The sequence below is a fragment of the Nerophis ophidion genome, linkage group LG23 (assembly GCF_033978795.1).
Source record: "Nerophis ophidion isolate RoL-2023_Sa linkage group LG23, RoL_Noph_v1.0, whole genome shotgun sequence".
Lineage (NCBI taxonomy): Eukaryota > Metazoa > Chordata > Actinopteri > Syngnathiformes > Syngnathidae > Nerophis > Nerophis ophidion.
This window is the reverse complement of record NC_084633.1, coordinates 28,297,784-28,322,652: the sequence shown is the minus strand read 5'-3', so window position 1 is coordinate 28,322,652 and position 24,869 is coordinate 28,297,784. Positions and strand designations below refer to the sequence as shown.

General features: G+C 37.3%; 1 protein-coding gene across 1 annotated transcript in view; it reads right to left on the bottom strand.

The window, feature by feature from the left end:
• Positions 1–23,793, bottom strand: part of epor (erythropoietin receptor) — a 25,197-nt gene extending 1,404 nt beyond the window's left edge. Inside the window, exons 1-8 of the mRNA XM_061885575.1 lie at positions 23,533–23,793; positions 23,286–23,396; positions 23,083–23,218; positions 21,106–21,272; positions 15,641–15,792; positions 3,095–3,251; positions 2,927–3,014; positions 2,744–2,831 (exon numbers count right to left, since the gene is read on the bottom strand). Of these exons, the coding sequence (XP_061741559.1) occupies positions 2,744–2,831; positions 2,927–3,014; positions 3,095–3,251; positions 15,641–15,792; positions 21,106–21,272; positions 23,083–23,218; positions 23,286–23,388 (891 nt within the window). The 5' untranslated portion in view covers positions 23,389–23,396; positions 23,533–23,793. The remainder of the gene's footprint in view (positions 1–2,743; positions 2,832–2,926; positions 3,015–3,094; positions 3,252–15,640; positions 15,793–21,105; positions 21,273–23,082; positions 23,219–23,285; positions 23,397–23,532) is intronic.
• Positions 23,794–24,869: the final 1,076 nt, after the last annotated feature.

Here is a 24,869-nt window from a genome sequence, read left to right as displayed (position 1 = left end):
CGGCTTACATCGCAGACAATGGGAAGACATTTATTCAAAATAAAATACATCTAGGCCATGCTTGTTAACCAGGCTGTAGGGACATTGTTATTGTAAGAGCTAACACGGAGGAACTACTTTTATGACTCACGCTCCTTCTCCCACCGCAATCTGCTGATAATGTTGGCTGCAGCTTGCCATAAAATAAAGAAAAAGAAGAAGAAGCTCGAGCCACCGCTGCTGTATTGCCTTTGATTTATGAAAAGTTCATGCCAAGTTATAAATCATGCATCTCACCTTTATAGTAGAAGGTTGAAAATCCACACACTACCAACTTAATACAACCAACGTAACAAAAGATAAGATCATTGCAAGACCGCCTTTTATATCTGAGGAGTGAGAATTTTATTCGGAATTGAGCAGCTCAAGGAGAGCACATGTGCTGAAAGATACAAGCATCCCGGACAATGTAAAGTGACTGTTTTATGTTCTTATTTGAAACGTTTGGCAATAGCACGACGTGATAACAGGAAGTGCTCTCTTGGTTTTTTTGTTGACGGAAGTTGCATTCGTGAAATCAATGTGCCCACGAAATAAGTTACATTCATGCTTAAAATGACCAACATGTCATACTACCATGAATGTACCTGTTACTTGAATATAAAACTGTGTTGCTGAGGTCTTATTTGAAGTGCTTTCACGGCACAATATATTGTATCCCCATTACCTGCATTGTTAGCCGCCTCTTACTAGAAGTTTTTTACTATCAAGATTGCACAGGAAAGCTGTTATCTCACATAAGGATTGTGGTTGATGGGCAAAATTCCCCCAAAAGTACAATTCACCTTCAAAGGTAAGAAATATTTTGTGTAATATATTTGTTCAATATCAGTCCGATGATATCGATAGTTAAATAGTAAATATCCGTGGTAATGTTGGTATCGTCATTACTAGGCCTGTATCGTGATGAATCGATATCAAAATTTGCACTCTTGGCATTTATTAATTAATTATTTTGTTTTTAGTGGTGCTGTCAAACAATTGATTTCTAAATGAAATTAATCATACTTTTTCCTTTTGATTAATCGTGATTAATCACAGTAAATTACTAGCTTGAATGATTTAAATTAACTTTAAACATTTTTTGTCAGAATATCATGCAGGTTATATCGTGATGCATCAATCTCCAAATTTGCACCCTTAACACTTAGTAATCAGTTGTTTTTTAAGTAGTAATTAATTTCTAAATCAAATTAATTACACTTTTTCCTTTTGATTAATCATGATTAATCGCAGTAAATTACTAGCTAGAATTATTTCAAATAACTTTAAAAAAGACCTCAATATTTTACGCAAATGCAGGTTATATAAAATATACTGTGAAAATAATATTCATATATACATGATTAACACAATATATCCTGTGATTAATCACATGCATTAACACGTTAACTTTGACCGCCCTATTTTTTGTCAATTAAAAAATGTTGGTATCGTCACTACTGGTCCTGTATCGTGATGAATCGATATCCAACTTTGCACTCTTAACACCTAGTAATCAATTGTTTGGTTTTTGGTAGTAATTAATTTCTAAATCAAATTAATCACACTTTTTTCATTTTGATTATCCGTGATTATCGCAGTAAATTACTAGCTTGAATTATTTAAATTAACTTTAAAACTTTTTTTTGTCAGAATATCATGCATGTTATATAAAATTCATTTTGTGAATAATCTCCATATATACATGATTAACACAATATATCCCGGGATTAATCACATGCATTAACACGTTAACTTTGACCGCCCTATCCAAATGTGCACCTTTAGCACTTAGTCATCAATTTAGTTTTTAGTAGTAATTAATTTCTAAATCAAATTAATAACAATTTTTCCTTTTAATTAATCGTGATTGATCGCAGTTAATTACAAGGTACAATTATTTAAATTAACTTTAAAAAAGACCCCAATATTTTAACACAAATGCAGGTTGTATAAAATATATTGTGTGAATAATCTTTATATATGTATGTATATATATATATATATATATATATATATATATATATATATATATATATATATACATATATATATATATATATAGTCCTCTGCATTTGACCCATCCCCTTGATCACCCCGTGGGAGGTGAGGGGAGCAGTGGGCAGCAGCGGTGCCACGCCCGGGAATCATTTATGGTGATTTAACCCCCAATTCCAACCCTTGATGCTGAGTGCCAAGCAGGGAGGCAATGGGTCCCATTTTTATAGTCTTTGGTATGACTCGGCCGGGACTTGAACTCACAACCTACCGATCTCAGGGCGGACACTCTAACCACTAGGCCATATATATATATATATATATATATATATATATATATATATATATATATATATATATATATACACACACACACACACACACACACACATGTATACATATATGAATATATACTGGCCCTGTATCGTGATGAATCGATATCAAAATTTGCACTCTTGGCACTTAGTAATTAATTATTTTGTTTCTAGTAGTGCTGTACACATACACATATATATATGTATATATATATATATATATATATATATATATATATATATATATATATGTATATATATTATAACGATTAACACAATATTTTCTATGATTAATCACATGCAATAACTCTGAAAACCCTATTTTTGAATGTAGTCAGTGGCCCACTAAGATGGTAAATACTGCTTCTAGCGATGTGTTCCGATACGAGGACTCTAAATCCGGTTCTTACCTGAAAGTCTCCGCCATAATCGGTGAAAAGGCCTTGAAATTTGCCGTCCGGAGTCGGAATTTTGGGCCAAATCTTCTTTATCAGAAAACTAAACAAGACAAAAAGGGGTATTTGCTTCTTTAAATATCCTACTTGTACATATTAAGACCTTTTTTTTTCCCGTAAGTGTGAGAAAATGCCGACCTGCGATTGGACACGAGCACAGTGACAGAGAGCACCAACAGGATGAAGAACATGATGAGCGTGAGGAACACGATGAGCAGGTTGAGTTCTGGTAAAAAACACAAGTTTTTCAGGCCCTTTGCTTGCCAAAACACACCTGACACGTGGAATATGCTAATGAGTGCAAACCTGCAGGTGGCGTCTCCGTCAACACGGGCTCGCTCCACGCACTCCAGTAGCCGTTGTAGCTGATTCCATCCAGCTTGACACGAACCCTCACCTTGTACTTGGTGCCTGGCTGGAGGCCCCTTAAGATCATCTCAGAGCTGGCTTGGACCACCTCCACCTGCAAGGTAGTGGTAATAAACACTGCTACGTTAAAAACAACAACTACACAGTCCCTAACCATCCATCCATCTTCTACCGCTTATTCCCTTTGCGGTAGCTGGACCTGTACAGGAAAACTTTAGAACATGATAGAACACTATGTCCACCAACACATTCTTCTTAGTGCTCAAAAGTACCAGTGCTCTGACCCAGTATCACTCTGATATCAACATAAGACAAGTATCGGCTGATATTTTTCTGAAATCTCCGATACAAGCTGTCCTGCAGCGTATTTAGATGGAGATCTAAATGTCCTCCCATAAGCACACCAGGTGGATCCTTCCTTGGAATTTACGGAAGTCATTTGCAGAAGGTAAACATGGAGCTAGCAGCTACACAACAGAGATGCACACAATTGCACACAAGCTAGTCCAGGGGTCGGCAACCCAAAATGTTGGAAGAGCCATTTTGGACCAAAACTAAATTAAAAAAAGAAAATCTGCCCGGAGCCGCAAAAAATTAAAAGCCATCTATAAGTGTTATAATGAAGGCAACACATGATGCAAGTGTCTATATCAGTTATATTAGCCTACTATCAAAATGACTGTGAAAGTCTTATATAATTCTTACAACGAATACAACACATGATATAAGTGTCTATATTAGTTATATTAGCCTACTATCAAAATGACTTTAAAAGTCTTATATAAGTATTATAATTAAGGAAACACATGATGAAAGTGTCTATATTAGCCTACTATCAAAATTACTGTAAAAGTCTTATATAAGTGTTATAATGAAGACAACACATGATGTGTGTATGAGCTATATTGGCCTACTATCAAAATGACTTTAAAAGTCTTATATAAGTGTCGTAATGAAGACAACACAAGTGTCTGTATTAGCCTACTATCAAAGTAACTTAAAAATTATTCCATAAGTGTTATAATGAAGACAACACATGATGAAAGTGTCTATATTAGCTATATCAGCCTACTATCAAAATGACTTTAAAATTATTACATAAGTGTTATAATGAAAACAACACATGATGAAAGTGTCTATATTAGCCTACTATCAAAATGACTGTAAAAGTCTTATATAAGTGTTATAATGAAGACAACACATGATGTGTCTATGAGTATTATTAGCCTACTATCAAAATGGCTTTAAAAGTCTTATATAAGTGTAATAATGAAGGCAACACAAGTGTCTATATTAGCCTACTATCAAAATGACTTTTAAATTATTCCATAAGTGTTATATTATGAAGACAACACATGATGAAAGTGTCTATATTAGCTATATTAGCCTACTATCAAAATGACTGTAAAAGTCCTATATAAGTTTTATAATGAAGACAACACATGATGAAAGTGTCTATATTAGCTATATTAGCCTACTATCAAAATGACTTTAAAATTATTCCATAAGTGTTATATTATGAATACAACACATGATGAAAGTGTCTATATTACCCTACTATCAAAATTACTTTTAAAGTCTTGTATGAGTGTTAAAATGAAGGGAACGCATGATTTAAGTGTCTATATTAGCTATATTAGCCTACTATCAAGATTACTTTAAAAGTCTTATATAAGTGTCATAATGAAGGCAACACATGATGTGTCCATATTAGTTATATTAGCCTACTATCAAAATGACTGTGTCACAAGCTGTCGCAAATATTTGTTGATAGAAATGTTCAAATTCCATTTTTATTCTACACATTTTTACAACATTGGAAAACAATAGTACAACTTCTCAGAGGGTGAAATAACTCCTGGAAATGAGTGTTTTAGAATGGCCAAATGTATAGATGTGTGTGTCCAAGTTAAAGGAAACATCAGGCTGTCTTCTTCTAATTGATTTATTACAATCTTTGCAAACTAGGTAATGTTTGCTGTGGTCTGGAACAAGATGGCACACAGAAATGCAGCCAAAATGACATACAGATAATGTGTCATGAGACATTCAAATATAAATGAAATACACAGAGGACATAAGTAAAGGAAATTAAATGAGCTCAAATATACCTACAAACGAGGCATAATGATGCAATATGTACATACAGCTAGCCTAAATAGCATGTTAGCATCGTTTAGCTTGCAGTCATGCACTGACCAAATATGCCTGATTAGCACACCACACAAGTCAATAACATCAATAAAGCTCACCTTTGGGGATTCACGCACAGTATATAATGTTTGGTGGACAAAATGAGACAAAGGAGTGGGATAAAACGCGTCTTTCTGTGGCAGCGTCAGAGAAAGTTGTAGATGTAAACAAACTATTGTGAGTTCAAGGACCACTGAAATTAGTTGGACAAAATGGCGCTCCCCAAATACTTTCATCAGTGAAGCATGTGTATTATAAACTGTGTGATTTTCTACCAATTAGGAAGTGTTGTGTCATGTTTGTCCTCTTACAGAAACATATTGCAACAAAATATATACAGTAGACATTCCCACACCGTTTTCTTTTATAATACATTTTTAAAAAGCACTAGTGTCTTTAAATTTCACAACTGTCAATATAATGTATGAAATATTTCCAGTTGCATATTACTGACACATACAAAGTCTGCCTGTCCGCCTCATTCAACTTACTGCATCACAAGCTCAACTTAATGACTTATTGTGGCCACAAGGTGTCGCCAAAAACAAATGAACACTCTACTTCAAAAGCATAAATCAGCCTAGCCTTTTTGAACATTTTACACGACAAAAGAATAAAAGTACGTGCTATGATCCGTGCTGATATCCGTATCGGCCAATACTCGAGGCACCAGTAGTTTTGTTTATTAAGGATCCCCATTAGTCTACAACGCAGTGGAGACTATTCTTCCTGGGGTCCAGGCAAAAAAAAAAATCACACAACCACAAAACAAAAGATTAAAATGCAGTACAACATGATCCAATAATAAAGTCATAATACAAAAATAGCAACAACAAAGAACCAAAAAATACTAATAACTTTTGTTACATAATAATTTTCATAACAATATAAAAATAGATATACTGTATACATTTTTGCAAAAATAAAACAAAGAACCAATGGCCTAACATATACACATTAGTGTACCAACGACAAACAATAAGTGACGAAAAAGTATCATCCATCCATTTTCTGCTCCTTATCCCATAATCAATAAAATACTTAATAGTCAATAAAAACAGCCATGACATTAGGTACAATCTAGAATAATCTCTTTACGCAATACTTTTCCTTTTAGTCAATTCTTAAAGCCCACTATGCTGGTGATTGATAGCAGATATTGTGGAAGTCTATTCCAGTGAGTGATTGCCCGATACATTACAGTCTTTTTCAAAACATCCCTTTTGGGTTTAAGACGTGTGAGAGCACCTCTTAGGGCTAGCCTGGTACCGTAGTTGTGACTGTCACTGGCAAGCAACAGCTGAGAATACAGATATGAAAGTTTATGGTATGTATGGATGTTTTTTAAAAATAGAATCAAACTACACGCTAGTCTTTCACCAACTTTCATCCATGACAATTCATGATGCATGATCTCAATGCCAGTCCTAAATGAGCAATGGACAGCTAGTCTGGCAGCTCTGTTTTGGGTAAACTGGATTTTATTTGGATCTTGTTTAGATGCATTAGACCAGATTGCTGGGCAGTAGTCAATATGTGACAATACAAGGGATTGTATAACTTGCTTCATAGTTGTGTTAGTTAAAAAATAGGCACTTCCTCTTATGACTGAAATGCTTCTGCTCATTTTTGTTATTATGTTTTTAATGTGAGTGGCCCAAGATAGTCTTTCATCTATTGCAACTCCCAGCAACCTGACCTCTTTAACTTGTTCAACATGAACTCCGTTCAGAGAAACATTTAATATCAGCATTAGTATCGTATAAGATTTTTTTTTTTTACATGGTCGACCGCTTTTGTCAACGTAACATTTCTACAAAACATCGGTTTGATTATATTTATGGCGGAAATGCCGGACAGTTCTGCAGACTTCATGGCTGGCTCGCATCGTGGTCACTCCGTGATCACGTACGACCGCCAGACACTTCTGGATATGGACATATTGGGCCGTTTTGGACTGATAGACGCGCGGGCGTGCTAAACATGCTAACTAGCATGGGGATACGTCGGCGGCTACATCCAGCGGCCTGTGAAGCAGCGGAGTCTAGTAGCAGCGGGGGCCGTCTACGGAGCAGACGCCAGCGGTGTGATCGGAAACGCGGATGTCGAGCGGGGCTAAAAACAAAGCAGAAGGCTAATCCCCACAGTACACCACTTCCCTCCACCCTGAAGACGGATTTAGATGGAAAATGCGAGACTACTGGTCTAGGTAAGGAGTCAGTTAAATTAGAACAAGTTTTTTCTGCTTTGAGTGTTTCAGAGTTGGACATGTGTTTTACTGAGGTGGCTAACTATGATGCGTGCAGTTTATCAAAGCAACAAACAAACAATCGGAAAATCCCCGTTACTGAGGAGGCTAACCATGATGCATGCAGTTTATCAAAGCAACAATCAAACAATCGGAACATTCCCGTCGTATCAATTCCTAGATATGGTCGTAATTATACTGAATGCACTGGGCATAATAAACACAACATTATTAATATTGCTACTACGGATAATTTGATCAAAAATTCCCTAAAACAGCCCATTACCTATTATGTAGGTTTTTTAAACATAAGATCATTGTCTCCCAAAACGTTGTTAGTTAATGATATCATCAGAGACAACAATCTTAACGTCATCGGTCTCAGCGAAACCTGGCTTAAACCAAACGACTTTTTTGCGCTAAATGAGGCATGTCCTCCTAACTTTACACATGCGCATATTGCCCGTCCGCTTAAAAGGGGTGGGGGGGGTCGCACTAATATACAACGAAAACTTTAACCTTAGTCCTAACATAAATAATAAATATAAATCGTTTGAGGTGCTTACTATGAGGTCTGTCACACCGCTGCCTCTACACCTGGCTGTTATCTACCGCCCCCCAGGGCCCTGTTCGGACTTTATCAATGAATTCTCAGAGTTCGTTGCTGATCTAGTGACACACGCCGATAATATAATCATAATGGGGGACTTTAATATCCACATGAATACCCCATCGGACCCACCGTGCGTAGCGCTCCAGAGTATAATTGATAGCTGTGGTCTCACACAAATAATAAATGAACCCACGCATCGCAACGGTAATACGATAGACCTAGTGCTTGTCAGGGGTATCACCGCTTCCAAAGTTACGATACTCCCGTATACTAAAGTATTGTCCGATCATTACCTTATAAAATTCGAGGTTCAGACGCATGTTCGTCAAACTAATAATAATAATAACTGCTATAGCAGCCGCAACATTAATACGGCCACAACGACAACTCTTGCTGACCTACTGCCCTCGGTAATGGCACCATTCCCAAAGTATGTGGGCTCTATTGATAACCTCACTAACAACTTTAACGACGCCCTGCGCGAAACCATTGATAACATAGCACCGCTAAAGTTAAAAAAGGCTCCAAAAAAGCGCACCCCGTGGTTTACAGAAGAAACTAGAGCTCAGAAATTATTATGCAGAAAGCTGGAACGCAAATGGCGCACGACTAAACTTGAGGTGCACCATCAAGCATTTAGTGATGGTTTAATAACTTATAAACGCATGCTTACCTTAGCTAAAGCTAATTATTACTCAAATCTCATCCACCGTAATAAAAACGATCCTAAATTTTTGTTTAGTACGGTAGCATCGCTAACCCAACAAGGGACTCCTTCCAGTAGCTCCACCCACTCAGCTGATGACTTTATGCAATTCTTTAGTAAGAAAATTGAAGTCATTAGAAAGGAGATTAAAGACAATGCGTCCCAGCTACAACGGGGTTCTATTAACACTGACACGATTGTATATACGGCGGATACTGCCCTCCAAAATAGTTTCTCTCGTTTTGAGGAAATAACATTAGAGGAATTGTTACAACGTGTAAATGGAATAAAACAAACAACATGTTTACTTGACCCTCTTCCTGGGAAACTGATCAAGGAGCTCTTTGTATTATTAGGTCCATCAGTGCTAAATATTATAAACTTATCACTTTCCTCGGGCACTGTTCCCTTGGCATTCAAAAAAGCGGTTATTCATCCTCTTCTTAAAAGACCTAACCTCGATCCTGACCTCATGGTAAACTACCGACCGGTGTCTCACCTTCCCTTTATTTCAAAAATCCTCGAAAAAATTGTTGCGGAGCAGTTAAATGAACACTTAGCGTCTAACAATCTATGTGAAATCTTTCAATCCGGTTTCAGGGCAAATCACTCGACGGAGACAGCCCTCGCAAAAATGACTAATGATCTATTGCTAACGATGGATTCTGATGCGTCATCTATGTTGCTGCTCCTCGATCTTAGCGCTGCTTTCGATACCGTCGATCATAATATTTTATTAGAACGTATCAAAACACGAATCGGTATGTCAGACTTAGCCCTGTCTTGGTTTAACTCTTATCTTACTGATAGGATGCAGTGTGTCTCCCATAACAATATGACCTCGGACTACGTTAAGGTAACGTGTGGAGTTCCCCAGGGTTCGGTCCTTGGCCCTGCACTCTTCAGCATCTACATGCTGCCGCTAGGTGACATCATACGCAAATACGGTGTTAGCTTTCACTGTTATGCTGATGACACCCAACTCTACATGCCCCTAAAGCTGACCAACACGCCGGATTGTAGTCAGCTGGAGGCGTGTCTTAATGAAATTAAACAATGGATGTCCGCTAACTTTTTGCAACTCAACGCCAAAAAAACGGAAATGCTGATTATCGGTCCTGCTAGACACCGAACTCTATTTAATAATACAACTCTAACATTTGACAACCAAACAATTAAACAAGGCGACACGGTAAAGAATCTGGGTATTATCTTCGACCCAACTCTCTCCTTTGAGGCACACATTAAAAGCGTTACTAAAACGGCCTTCTTTCATCTCCGTAATATCGCTAAAATTCGCTCCATTCTGTCCACTAAAGACGCTGAGATCATTATCCATGCGTTTGTTACGTCTCGCCTCGACTACTGTAACGTATTATTTTCGGGTCTCCCCATGTCTAGCATTAAAAGATTACAGTTGGTACAAAATGCGGCTGCTAGACTTTTGACAAGAACAAGAAAGTTTGATCACATTACGCCTGTACTGGCTCACCTGCACTGGCTTCCTGTGCACTTAAGATGTGACTTTAAGGTTTTACTACTTACGTATAAAATACTACACGGTCTAGCTCCATCCTATCTTGCCGATTGTATTGTACCATATGTCCCGGCAAGAAATCTGCGTTCAAAGGACTCCAGCTTGTTAGTGATTCCCAAAGCCCAAAAAAAGTCTGCGGGCTATAGAGCGTTTTCCGTTCGGGCTCCAGTACTCTGGAATGCCCTCCCGGTAACAGTTCGAGATACCACCTCAGTAGAAGCATTTAAGTCTCACCTTAAAACTCATTTGTATACTGTAGCCTTTAAATAGACTCCCTTTTTAGACCAGTTGATCTGCTGTTTCTTTTCTTTTTCTTCTATGTCCCACTCTCCCCTGTGGAGGGGGTCCGGTCCGATCCGGTGGCCATGTACTGCTTGCCTGTGTATCGGCTGGGGACATCTCTGCGCTGCTGATCCGCCTCCGCTTGGGATGGTTTCCTGGTGGCTCCGCTGTGAACGGGACTCTCTCTGCTGAGTTGGACCCGCTTTGGACTGGACTCTTGCGACTGTGTTGGATCCATTGTGGATTGAACTTTCACAGTATCATGTTAGACCCGCTCGACATCCATTGCTTTCCTCCTCTCTAAGGTTCTCATAGTCATTATTGTCACCGACGTCCCACTGGGTGTGAGTTTTCCTTGCCCTTATGTGGGCCTACCGAGGATGTCGTGGTGGTTTGTGCAGCCCTTTGAGACACTAGTGATTTAGGGCTATATAAGTAAACATTGATTGATTGATTGATTGATATTGACATGTGTTGTGGTATTATTCACTTCATCTTTGATGCTAAGCAGCGTGAAACAACACAGCAAACTGTTCAGTGCAAAACATGCATCAAAAATAATTTACAATTTCAAAAAAGATTGATAGCCACCGGAAAAAAATGTTTGTTCCTGTTGGAAATCTTTGTTGTCATTGTATGGATCCCTTTCACACTAGTAACAATATGGTACCAATTTCCAGTAAATGGGTGAACTACCGATTTTTGGTACTTTTTTTTTGCATGTTCATGGCGGGGTAATTAATGAGAATGTAATTTATTCAAATTTAACACTGAACTGATAAGTTAAGTTAAAGTACCAATGATTGTCACACACACACTAGGTGTGGTGAAATTTGTCCTCTGTATTTGACCCATTCCCTTGATCACCCCCTGGGAAGTGAGGGGAGCCGTGGGCAGCAGTGGTGCCACGCCCGGGAATCAATTTTGGTGATTTAACCCCAAATTCCATCCCTTGATGCGGAGTGCCAAGTAGGGAGGTAATGGCTCACATTTTTATATTTAGTTTGGTATGACTTGACCAGTGTTTGAACTCCCAACCTACCTATCTCAGGGCGAACACTCTAACCACTAGGCCACTGAGTAGGCATTAGAGAATGAACCCTGCTGTCCAGTTGCAGTTCCAGACGTTAGATGGCAGTAGTGTTTCGCCAGGAAGTAGTCTTTGCCTTTAAGTTAATTTGCCAGTCCAGTCTTCTGATGAGTCCTACGAAGTGTAACTTAATACTTAGTAGGGTTGTACGGTATACCGGTACTGGTTTAGTATCGCGGTACTAATGAATCAAAAACGGTACTATACCCTGTTTGAAAAGTACCGGTTCCCGGGCATGACGGCGCATCGTCACGCCGTGACATTGCTGGTTTTACGAGCAACGGAGCATGTTCGGCAGCGCACAATCACCGAGTACTTACAAGCAGACACAGTGTGTAGACAGAAAAAGAAGAATGGGCGCATTTTGGCCTAAAAACTAAAGATAAAGGTGAAGTTATAACACTGAAACGGCCTCAGGAAGAGGTGCTTTAAGACATGGCTAGCTAGCTAGTGTTTTAGCTACTTCTAAATCACTAATCCTTGTCTCCATGGCGACAAAATACGTTTCTTACAAGTATCATTATCACTGGAGGACGAGGAACAGCTAAACATGCTTCACTACACACCGTAGGAGGATACAATAGCTCACCGGGATCACCGCTAACAAAAGCTAGCGCTCCTGAATGCAATGGGTGGATCTACATCTGACATCCACTGTAATAATATCACGTACAATAGCGTATCTAGTCGATACTACTATGATTACATCAATATTTTTTTTCCCTCACAAAATATTTTTTCCTTTTTTAATTCATATTATGTTTATTGGTTAATAGGGGTTAGTGTATGTGCCTCACAATACGAAGGTCCTGAGTTCAATCTCGGGCTTGGGATCTTTCTGTGTGGAGTTTGCATGTTCTCCCCGTGAATGCGTGGGTTCCCTCCGGGTACTCCGGCTTCCTCCCACTTCCAAAGACATGCACCTGGGGATAGGTTGATTGGCAACACTAAATTGGCCCTAGTGTGTGAATGTGAGTGTGAATGTTGTCTGTTTATCTGTGTTGGCCCTGTGATGAGGTGGGGACTTGTCCAGGGTGGACACCGCCTTCCGCCCGAATGCAGCTGAGATAGGCTCCAGCCTCTGCGACTCAGAACGGGACAAGCGGTAGAAAATGGATGGATGGATTATTTTTATTAAATCAGTAAATACGTCCCTGGACACATGAGGACTTTGAATATGACCAATGTATGATCCTGTAACTACTTGGTATCGGATCGATACCCAAATTTGTGGTATCATCCAAAACTAATGTAAAGTATCGAACAACAGGAGAATAAGTGATTATTACAATTTAATAGAAGTGTAGATAGAACATGTTAAAACAGAAAATAAGCAGTTATTAACAGTAAATTTACAAGTAGATTAATAATATTTTTCTACAGTTTGTCCTTTATAATGTTGAAAAAATAATAGATAAATGACACAATTTATTACTGCATACGTCAGCAGACTAATTAGGAGCTTTTGTTTGTTTACTTACTACTAAAAGACAAGTTGTCTAGTATGTTCACTATTTTATTTACGGACAAAGTTGCAATATTAAACATATGTTTAATGTACCCGAAGATTTTTGGTTAAAATAAAGACAATAATGCCATTTTTTTGTGGTCCCCTTTATTTAGAAAAGTAGAGAAATACATTTCGGCACCTGTACCAGAACCAAAATATTGGTATCGGGACAATCCTAATACATAATGTGTGAATTATTATGTGTGAATGTATGAATAATAAGCGCTATATAAATGTAATCCATGATTGATATTATCATTATTATTGCACACCAGCTGTTTGATTGTAACGTGTATTTTAGTTGTAGTTTTCATCACCAAAATGTGATGGTGTGAACATTGTCATGTAAAAGCAGTAGTATGAATATGGCTTAATGTAAATTAGCATCAAGCTAGCTTGAAAAGAGAGCCCGGAATTTTGAGCGCTTTTTATTAGGCATGCTTGCTTTGTCTCTGACCTGTTCGCTGTAGCCTTTCCAAAGACAAGAGTATAACAGGTCATATTACAACTCAAAAATCTAAATAAAAATGTGCAGAAATGGAGAAAAAAAAAATGTCAAGAAACTTGTTACTAGGGATAGTTACCGAATTTGTTAATTACTGAAGTCTGTGGGTACGACCAAATACTGAGTCACATAAAATCCTACGGTGAGATATGTCAAGACTGCCTCTCCAGAATGTTACATGTTTCCATGCCAACGAAGCAAGAAGAAGGTACTCAAAAGTACAGTTGGGCTCCACTTTTCAAAATGCGCTAATATGCTATTGGATTTTCCATCGACATGCTACTGACTAGCATTTGCAATTTTACGTGGCGATTTCAACACCTCTAAATTTGGTAATGAAAACAACGACTAAGATGCACGTTGCAATCCAACAGCTGGTTTTTAATAGTAATATCGGATTATATTTTAATAGCATTTATTTTTAATACATTAACACATAAATAAAACACAGTACAAACATCTTCTAGGACTCAACAAAAGACAAGACCGGCAAAAACTACTTCCTGGTTAAGGCAAAACATTGTAGCGGTTTAGCTCGGTTGGTAGAGTGGCCGTGCCAGCAACTTGAGGGTTGCAGGTTCAATTTCTGCTTCAGCCATCCTAGTCACTGCCGTTGTGTCCTTGGGCAAGACACTTGATCCACCTGCTCCCAGTGCCACCAACACTGGTTTGAATGTAACTTAGATATTGGGTTTCACTATGTAAAGCGCTTTGAGTCACTAGAGAAAAAGCGCTATATAAATATAATTCACTTCACTTCACTTCACTACAAGATTGGAATTGCAACTGCATGCAACATCTACTATATCAGGGGTCGGGAACCTTTCTGGCAGAGAGAGCCAAAAAGCCAAATATTTCAAAAAGTATTTCCGTAAGAGCCATATAATATTTTTCTTAACACTGAACACAACTAAACGCGTGCATTTTTAAGCAAGACCAACATTTCTAGAGTATAATAGGTCTCATTCATTGTAATAACATTGTTATTCTGAAGCTAACTGTGGAGGGGGCGTGGCCTGCAGCGAACTGGGGTGTGCCAGGACCAGCCTCGAAATCAGCGACAGGTGCGTAGATGGTCCACCTGAGCCTTTTTATCTAATCACCTGTCGCTCTGTTATAAGCAGCAGCCAGGAGGAGAGACGGGGTTGGGGCTGGAGCCAGAGTGCGAGCGAGAACAAAAGAGAAAAATACAATTGCTGGAAAGCAACTGAGAGACGTATTGAAAAATGAAACAATATTTTAACCCTGAAACAGGTTCTCATGTCGGTGCTTGGTTGTCTAAAGAACCCCCAGAGGGGCAAGCCCCAAAATAACCAATAATAAATAAACAACTTCTTACCAGTTAACGCAACTTCTTGAACAGGTGCGGTAGAAAACGGATGGATGGATTAAAAATGCATGAGAATGTTTTATATTTTGAACGTTATTTTTAACACGGTGATTACAAGTGGAATTATTCCTTACTTACAGTATCGTGTTAAGCAATGTCAGCTCAGATTTATCCGAGAGCCAGATGCAGTCATCAAAAGAGCCACATCATAGGTTCCCTACCCCTGTACTATGTAATACTTGCAAATGAGACGTGTGTAAGAAAATAAGATATACCAACTTTAGAGCACGGTTAAATGTTCAATAAAAATAGATGGTTTGTTAAACAAATTTAAAAATATTGCAATACTTTAAATATATCGTTACACTTATAAATACAATATTTATAAACAAAGTAAACGTGCCAGCAATAACGAGTTTCGGTTTCGATTTGGAATATGTGGACAATGGGAGTTTGAGGGGCGGCATACCTGCGTCATGTGACTGTCTGCCGTGGCGTACGACACCTCGTACATCAGGCTGTCGTCCATGTACTTGAGGGGCGGAGGCACCCAGCTCACGTTCAGCTGGCCTTGCTGGCCTGTGCTCCTCACAGTCACGTTAGCTGGAGGGTCCAGAAGAACTGGTGTGGACGCACACACACACACACACACACACACACACAAAAATAACTAACTTGACATTGTTTCTTTGGATTTTAGCTCCTCATATTCCACATGCATTTGCATAATTTTTTGTTGCTTCTGCACATTTTAGCACTACATTTCTTTTTACACTTGTATGAACGTTAAAGTGCATGCAAACTAAATCACCTGTGCAATATTTACACCTTTGTCACTTATTTTTACACCAATAATAATGTTAACATATGATAAACTGCTTGCAATTTATCCCCTTTTTTTAAACACTTGACAACCAGAGTCCCCTCCAGTTGACGATTGTGTTTTGCATGAAAAGTATTATTTAACACCGCTGAACAAAAACATTTTTTAATTAGAAATGAAAACGAAACATTAAAAAAAAAAATGTCCAATTGAGTGGACTAAGGGCTGTTTTCTCCAAGAATGTGTAAGTCTTCAAAAAAAAAAGTCCAACTATAAATCATTTTGTGTACACATCCCAATCCACTTTTTTAAACTACTGAGAATCAGCGTCCACTCCAGTGGACATTTGTGTTTTGCATGACCGGGATATTTTAATCACCTCCATAATGTGTAACTCTGACAAAAGAAAAAAAAAAAGTCTACTTGAACACCTGAGAACCACCGTCCACTCTAGTGGACATGTGTGTTTTGCATTACAGGAATATTTTATCACCCCGGAGGGCGTAACTATGACAAAAGAAATTAACAAAAAAGAAAAAAAGTAACTGTGACAAAAGAAATTAACAAAAAAGAAAAAAGTAACTTTGACAAAAGAAATTAACAAAAAAGAAACAAGTAACTATGTCTAAAGAAATGAAGAAAAAAAAGAAAAACGTGTAACTATGACAAAAGAAATGAGAAAACAGAAAAAAGTGTAACTATGACATAAGCAAAGGTGGGTAGAGTAGCCAGAAATTGTACTCAAGAGTATCAATCAATCAATCAATGTTTACTTATATAGCCCTAAATCACTAGTGTCTCAAAGGGCTGCACAAACCACCACGACATCCTCGGTAGGCCCACATAAGGGCAAGTACTGTTACTTTAGAGATTTATTACTCAAAAGTAAGGAGTAGTCGTCCAAATATTTACTTGTGTAAAAGTAAAAAGTATGTTGTGAAAAAACTACTCAAGTACTGAGTAACTGATGAGTAACCTGATTACGGCAACAAATAATGCACAAAAACATAAAAACAGCAATGGACAAATTCAGAGCCAGGAATATCTCTTAAGCAACTAAAACAATAATATATATTAAATAATAGTACATTAAAATAAAATAAAAAAATGGCACATTGAGCCACAATAACTTAACAGCACCATAGGCTCAGTAGGCATTCATTGATTTGATTGATTGATTGATTGATTAAAACTTGTATTAGTAGATTGCACAGTACAGTACATATTCCCTACAATTGACCACTAAATGGTAACACCCCAATAAGTTTTTCAACGTTTATCAATTACTTAATAAATGACCAAGTCGAGGTGATCTACCTCATATATACATACACACACATATCATTTATACACACACATATCATTTATACACACACACACATATATATATATATATATATATATATATATATAGATAGATATATATATATATACATTTATATATATATATATATATATACATACATTTATTTATACAGTATATAATTTATATTTATTTATTTTGCCGTTTTTGTTCACATGTTGAGGGTGTTTTAATGAATATACATGCATGTTTAACATATAGATTCCAATAATTTTATGAAGACAAGAATATAAGTTGGTGTATTACCTGATTCTGATGACTTGCATTGATTGGAATCAAACATTACAGTGCTGATAATGTCCACGTTTTCAAATGGAGGAGAAAAAAAGTTCCTCTTTTCTGTTCAATACCACATGGAAGTCGTTGGTTTTGTGCATCTTATTTGTCCAGCTTCCATATTCGTTTTTATCCACTTTACAAGAAATACATTGGCGGCAAACTCCGTAGCTTGCTCGCTTGTTTGTGCTGGCTTTCGGACACTCTTATTTTGTTAGCGCAGGCGCGATGGAGCGGCACTTTTATTGTGAAGACAGGAACTGTGCGATCAGTCTTCAGGCTTGTGACGGAAAGTACGGTTGAAATAAAAAGTGTCTTTTTTCCTTTACACTTTTGATTGATTGATTGAAACTTTTATTAGTAGATTGCACAGTACAGTACATATTCTGCACAATTGACCACTAAATGGTAACACCCCAAAAAGTTTTTCAACTTTTTTAGGTCGGATTCGACGTGTGACGGTCATGTGACCGCCTGGTTTTGTTTGATTGGTCCAACGTCACCAGTGACTGCATTTGATTGGTGAAATGCAGGCATGCATAGTTCCTACTTTGTATGCGTGTCTGACAAAATCAAAACAAACAAAACGTGCATTAACAGATCGATAAAAAAAAAAAGTAGCGAGTAACGAGCTGATTGTAGATAAATGGAGCGGAGTAAAAGTAGCGTTTCTTATTTATAAATATACCCAAGTATAAGTAAAAGTATGTTGCATAAAAACTACTCTTAGAAGTACAATTTATCCCAAAAGTTACTCAAGTAGATGTAACGGAGTAAATGCAGCGTGTTACTACCCACCTCTGGACATAAGTAATGAAAAAACTAAAAAAATTACAAAATAAATGAAAAGAAAAGAAAAAAGTGAAACTAACAAAGCAAAAAGTAACTATGACAAAAGAAATAAAAAAAAAAGAAAAAAGTGTAACTATGACAAAAGAAATGAAAAAAATAAAAAAGATTAACAAAGGAAATAATTAAAAAAAAAGTGTAACTGACAAAAGAAATGAAAAAATAGAAAAAAGTAACTATGACGAGAAATGAAAAAAAATTTAAAAAGCGTAACTATGACAAAAGAAATGAAAAAAATAAAAAATTAACTAAGACAAAAGAAATGAGAAAAAAAAGAAAAAAAGTGTAATTATGATAAAAGATATGAAAAAAAAGTAACTATAACAAAAGAAATGAGAAAACAGAAAAAAGTGTAACTATGACATGAGTAATGAAAAAAGAAAAAAGTAACTATGACAAAAGAAATGAAAAAAAGGAAATAATTTTAAAAATTGTAACTGACAAAAGAAATGAAAAAAAAGAAAAAAGTAACCATGACAAAAGAAATGAAAAAAAATTAAAAACCGTAACTATGACAAACGAAATGAAAAAAGTAACTATGACAAAAGAAATGACCAAAAAAGAAAGTGTTACTCTGACAAAAGAAATAAAAAAATAGAAAAAAGGAACTATGACAAAATAAATGAAAAAAAAAAAAAAGTGAAACCAACAAAGCAAAAAGTAACTATGACAAAAGAAATTTAAAAAAAGAAAAAAGTTTAACTATGACAAAAGAAATAAAAAAATAAAAAAGATTAACATAGGAAATAATTTAAAAAAAGTGAAACTGACAAAAGAAATGAAAAAAAAGAAAAAAGTAACTATGACGAGAAATGAAAAAAAATTCAAAAAGCGTAACCATGACAAAAGAAATGAAAAAAAGAAAAAAGTAACAATGACAAAAGAAATGAAAAAAAATTTAAAAAGCCTAACTATGACAAAAGAAATGAAAAAAAGAGCAAAGTACCTATGACAAAAGAAAAGAAAAAAAAGAAAAAAGTGTAACTATGACATAGGTAATGAGAAAAAAAAGAAAAAGTAACAATGACAAAATAAATTAAAATAAAAGAAAAAGTTAAACTAACAAAGCAAAAAGTAACTATGACAAAAGAAATAAAAAAAGTCAAAAGTGTAACAATGACATAAGTAATGAAAAAAAGAAAAAAGTAACCTTGACAAAATAAATTAAAAAAAAGAAAAAGTGTAACAAAGGAAATAATAAAAAGTGTAACTATGACAAAAGAAATAAAAAAAAAAGGAACTATGACAAAAGAAATGAGAAAAAAAGAAAAAAGTGTAACTGTGACAAAAGAAATGAAAAAAAGGAAAAAGTGTAACTAAAAGAAATTAATTTTAAAAAAGTGTAACTGAAAAAAGAAATGCCATCCATCCATCCATTTTCTACCGCTTATTCCCTTTCGGGGTCGCGGGGGGCGCTGGCGCCTATCTCAGCTACAATCGGGCGGAAGGCGGGGTACACCCTGGACAAGTCGCCACCTCATCGCAGGAAATGAAAAAATAAAAAAACTACGACGAAAGAAAAGAGAAAAAAAAAAGAAAAAGTGTAACGTTGACAAAAGAAATTAAAAAAAAAAGAAAAAAGTGAAACTAACACAGGAAAAAAGTGTAACTATGACAAATTAAATAAAATAAATAAAAAAGTGTAACTATGACAAAGGAAATGAAAAAAAAGAAATAAAAGAAAAATGTTTTACTACGACAAAAGTTATGAAAAAAAAGAAAAAAGTGTAATATGACAAAAGAAATGGAAAACAGTTCAAATAAATGTCCACTTGAACACCTAAGAAACAGCGTCCACTATAGTGGACATTCGTGTTTTGCATTACGAGCTATTTCACACCCCGGAGGGTGTAACTATGACAAAAGAAATAAAATAAATAAAAAAGTGTAACTACGACAAAAGAAATTAACAAAAATGATGTTTCCACCCCCATGCTTCACAGTAGGTATGGTGTTCTTGGGATGCAACTCAGTATTCTTCTTCTTCCAAACACGACGAGTTGAGTTTATACCAAAATGGATACATGGATGATACAGCAGAGGATTGGGAGAATGTCATGTGGTCAGATGAAACCAAAATAGAACTTTTTGGTATGAACTCAACTCGTCGTGTTTGGAGGAAGAAGAATTCTGAGTTGCATCCCAAGAACACCACACCTACTGTGAAGCATGGGGGTGGAAACATCATGCTTTGGGGCTGTTTTTCTGCTAAGGGGACAGGACGATTGATCCGTGTTAAGGAAAGAATGAATGGGGCTATGTATCGTGAGATTTTGAGCCAAAACCTCCTTCCATCAGTGAGAGCTTTGAATGGTTGACCAAATACTTATTTTCCACCATAATTTATATATAAATTCTTTATAATTCCTACAATGTGAATTCCTGGATTTTTTTTCATATTCTGTCTCACAGTTGAAGTGTACCTATGATGAAAATTACAGACCTCTGTCATCATTTTGAGTGGGAGAAACAATTTATCAAAAAAATAATTTTAATACATCTATGGCTTATTTCTTCTGGAATGTTCCACCTCAAAAGGTTTCACTCTACTAATTATTTACCCTGAAAATATAACCCCAAACGTTCATGTGTAAAATTCATAAATAGATGGGAAAAGACTTACAGACGAGCTCAACCAGGAGACTTCGGTTGTGTACCAGCCTGGTCTGGCGGTGAACTTGAATGTCCATCTGGACAAACATCTGAGTTCGGTTCAGGTGGCAGACCAAGAACTTCTTGCCGCTTTTGGCACGGTAGACTGTCAGAGGACATCTCCTGGTCTTTTCATTTCTGTTCGCGACACGGAAACAACTTTTGAGACAAACATCCTAGTTAAAATTGTCCAACAGTTTAAGAACAACATTTCTCAACCAGCTATTGCAAGAAATGTAGGGATTTCACCATCTGCGGTGCGTAATATTATCAAAAGTTTCAGAGAAACTGGAGAAATCACTGCACGTATCAATCAATCAATCAATGTTTATTTATATAGCCCCAAATCACAAATGTCTCAAAGGACTGCACAAATCATTACGACTACAACATCCTCGGAAGAACCCACAAAAGGGCAAGGAAAACTCACACCCAGTGGGCAGGGAGAATTCACATTCAGTGGGACGCCAGCGACAATGCTGACTATGAGAAACCTTGGAGAGGACCTCAGATGTGGGCAACCCCCCCCCTCTAGGGGACCGAAAGCAATGGATGTCGAGCGGGTCTAACATGATACTGTGAAAGTTCAATCCATAGTGGCTCCAAGACAGCAGTGAGAGTCCCGTCCACAGGAAACCATCTCAAGCGGATCAGCAGCGTAGAGATGTCCCCAACCGATACAGGCGAGCGGTCCATCCTGGGTCCCGACGAGCGGTCCATCCTGGGTCTCGACTCTGGACAGCCAGTACTTAATCCATGGTCATCGGACCGGACCCCCTCCACAAGGGAGGGGGGGACATAGGAGAAAGAAAAGAAGCGGCAGATCAACTGGTCTAAAAAGGAGGTCTATTTAAAGGCTAGAGTATACAGATGAGTTTTAAGATGAGACTTAAGCGATGATATTACAGACTTTCGATACCTCAGGCAGGATTGCATCAAAAAGCGACATCAGTGTGTAAAGGATATCACCACATGGACTCAGAAATACTTCAGAAAACTACTGTCAGTTACTACAGTTGGTCGCTACATCTGTAAGTGCAAGTTAAAACTCTACTATGCAAAGCCACAGCCATTTATCAACAACACCCAGAAATGCTGCCGGCTTTGCCAGGCCCGAGTTTATCTAAGATGGACTGATGCAAAGTGGAAAAGTGTTCTGTGGTCTGACGAGTCCACATTTCAAATTGTTTTGGGAAACTGTGGACGTTGTGTCTTCCGGAACGAAGAGGAAAAGAACCATCCGGACTGTAATAGGCGCAAAGTTGAAAAGCCAGCATCTGTGATGGTATGGGGGTGTATTGGTGTATTAGTGTCCAAGGGGTGGGTAACTTACACATCTGTGAAGGCACCATTAATGCTGAAAAGGTACATACAGCTTTTGGAGCATCCAAGCAACGTTATCATAGACGCCCCTGCTTATTTCAGCAAGACAATGCCAAGCCACGTGTTACAACAGCGTGGCTTCGTAGTAAAAGAGTGCAGGTACTAAACTGGCCTGCCTATAGTCCAGATCGGTCTCCCATTAAAAATGTGTGGCGCATTACTAAACCACAACGGAGACCCCGGACTGTTGAACAACTGAAGCTGTACATCAAGCAAGAATGGGAAAGAATTCCACCTGAAAAGCTTCAACAATTGGTCTCCTCGGTTCCCAAACGTGTACCGAGGGTTGTTAAAAGGAAAGGCCATGTAACACAGTGGTAAAAATGTCTCTGTGACAACTTTTTTGCAATGTGTTGTTGCCATTAAAATTCTAAGTTAATGATTATTTGCAAAAAAAAAAAAAAAGTGTTTTTCAGTTGGAACATTAAATATCTTGTCTTTGCAGTCTATTTAGTTGAATATAAGTTGAAATGGATTTGCAAATCATTGTATTCTGTTTTTATTTACCATTTACACAAAAGGCCAACTTCACTGGTTTTGCACGTGCAAAAAGAGAAGTACTTACTGGTAGTTGTAGGTGAAAGAGTACTGGTCCAGAGAGGAAGGACTGTCCTCCTCATCCTCCCAGAAGCAGGTGAAGTCCTTCCTGCCTTCTGCGAAGCACTTTGGTGTTTCTGCCTCCTCTTGCAGCATGATAGAAACTGCGGGCAGACGTTGTTTTGAAGTTGATGTCACTACTTTAGTGGAAGTTGCACAATGAAACCTTACCTTTCTTCTCGAAATGTCGTGACGCTCGGACGCCGGCGGTGGCGCCGACGGCGAACACCACGGCGGAAAGTGCCAGCAATCTTCTCAGGTGATCACATGTCATCCTCCTGTCTTCTCATCCGCGCAAACAGTGTTGTTGTGCACAACATGAGAGCAATGTGACAAACAGGCTCCCGCGCGTGTGTGTACGTGTGTGTGTGCGTGTGTGTGTGTGTGTGTGTGTGTGTGTGTGTGTGTGTTTAGATACCGTGGATAGAGCAACACGGTTGGACGCCTGCTCCTCTGCGATAAGCAGCGTGAAGACATGTTTACGTCTCCTAAGAGTCAGTGGAGAGGAGGAGGAGCCATAGCCTGTTTTAAAAACTTCAAGAAAACAATGACTCCCTTGGAGGGTGAGGCGATACCAAAAATATTACTACCGCTCTGATATCAAGGATATATGTGCTCAGTACTGCCGGATTAGTTTTTTTATTTTAACTTGTTGATTTTAATCAGAACCTAGGATCATTAAAAAAAAAAAAGTATATATATATATATGTAGGTGTGGGAAAAATCACAAGACTACTTCATCTCTACAGAACTGTTTCATGAGGGGTTCCCTCAATCATCAGGAGATTTCTGATGATTGAGGGAACCCCTCATGAAACAGTTCTGTAGAGATGAAGTAGTCTTGTGATTTTTCCCACACCTACATATTGCGCTCTACCACGGTATCGAGCACTATTCTCTGGATAATCCAATCAAGACATATATATATATATGTATATATATATATCTATATATATATATATAGATATATATATATATATATACATACATATATATATATATATATATATATATATATTTTTTTTTTTTTTTTTTAAACCATTAGGACTCCCATTAATTATGGTGAATGTTAAGTCTCAGGCACTAAAGTTAAAAATCCTGTCATACATTATTTTATTTATTTTTTTCACTTAAGATCTATCCATTGACAAAGTAATTTTCTTCCAAGAAAACCCATGCTTTTTATGACAAAAACACAAAATATGCAATATCTTCCCTAAAAATGGAATATTGGATGTGAAGTACTTGAAAATGGTAAATATGTAACGACTGGCTGGCATGATGATGCGGAGGCTTTCTTTTAAGCATGCCGTCGGGCTCGAACACAGCGTGGAGGTAAGAAATAATGACTTATTTACAAATAAAAACAGACTTAGTCAAAAACAAACAGAACTGCATGGGAGCTAGAGAAATAACAGAAAAACTTGCATGAGGCACAAAAGGTAAAACAACTACTAGCATGGGAGCTAGAAGAACAAAAGGCTTAGCGTGGAAGCTAGCAAGAACAAACATGGAAACGTCACTGTTGCGATTCACAAACTGGGTTTAACACAAACTGCGTGACACACTAACTAGGAAGCGAGGATGAATGAACATAAAAGGCAGGCTTAAATAAGGAATGTAATCTCAAGGCCGGTGCGCATCAAAAGTAAGGGGCAGGTGAAACTAATAAGCAACCATCGTGACAGAACAAAGAGGAACTAAGGAAGTCAAACACTAACAGTATATGGTACAAAAACGGAACAAAACTACAAT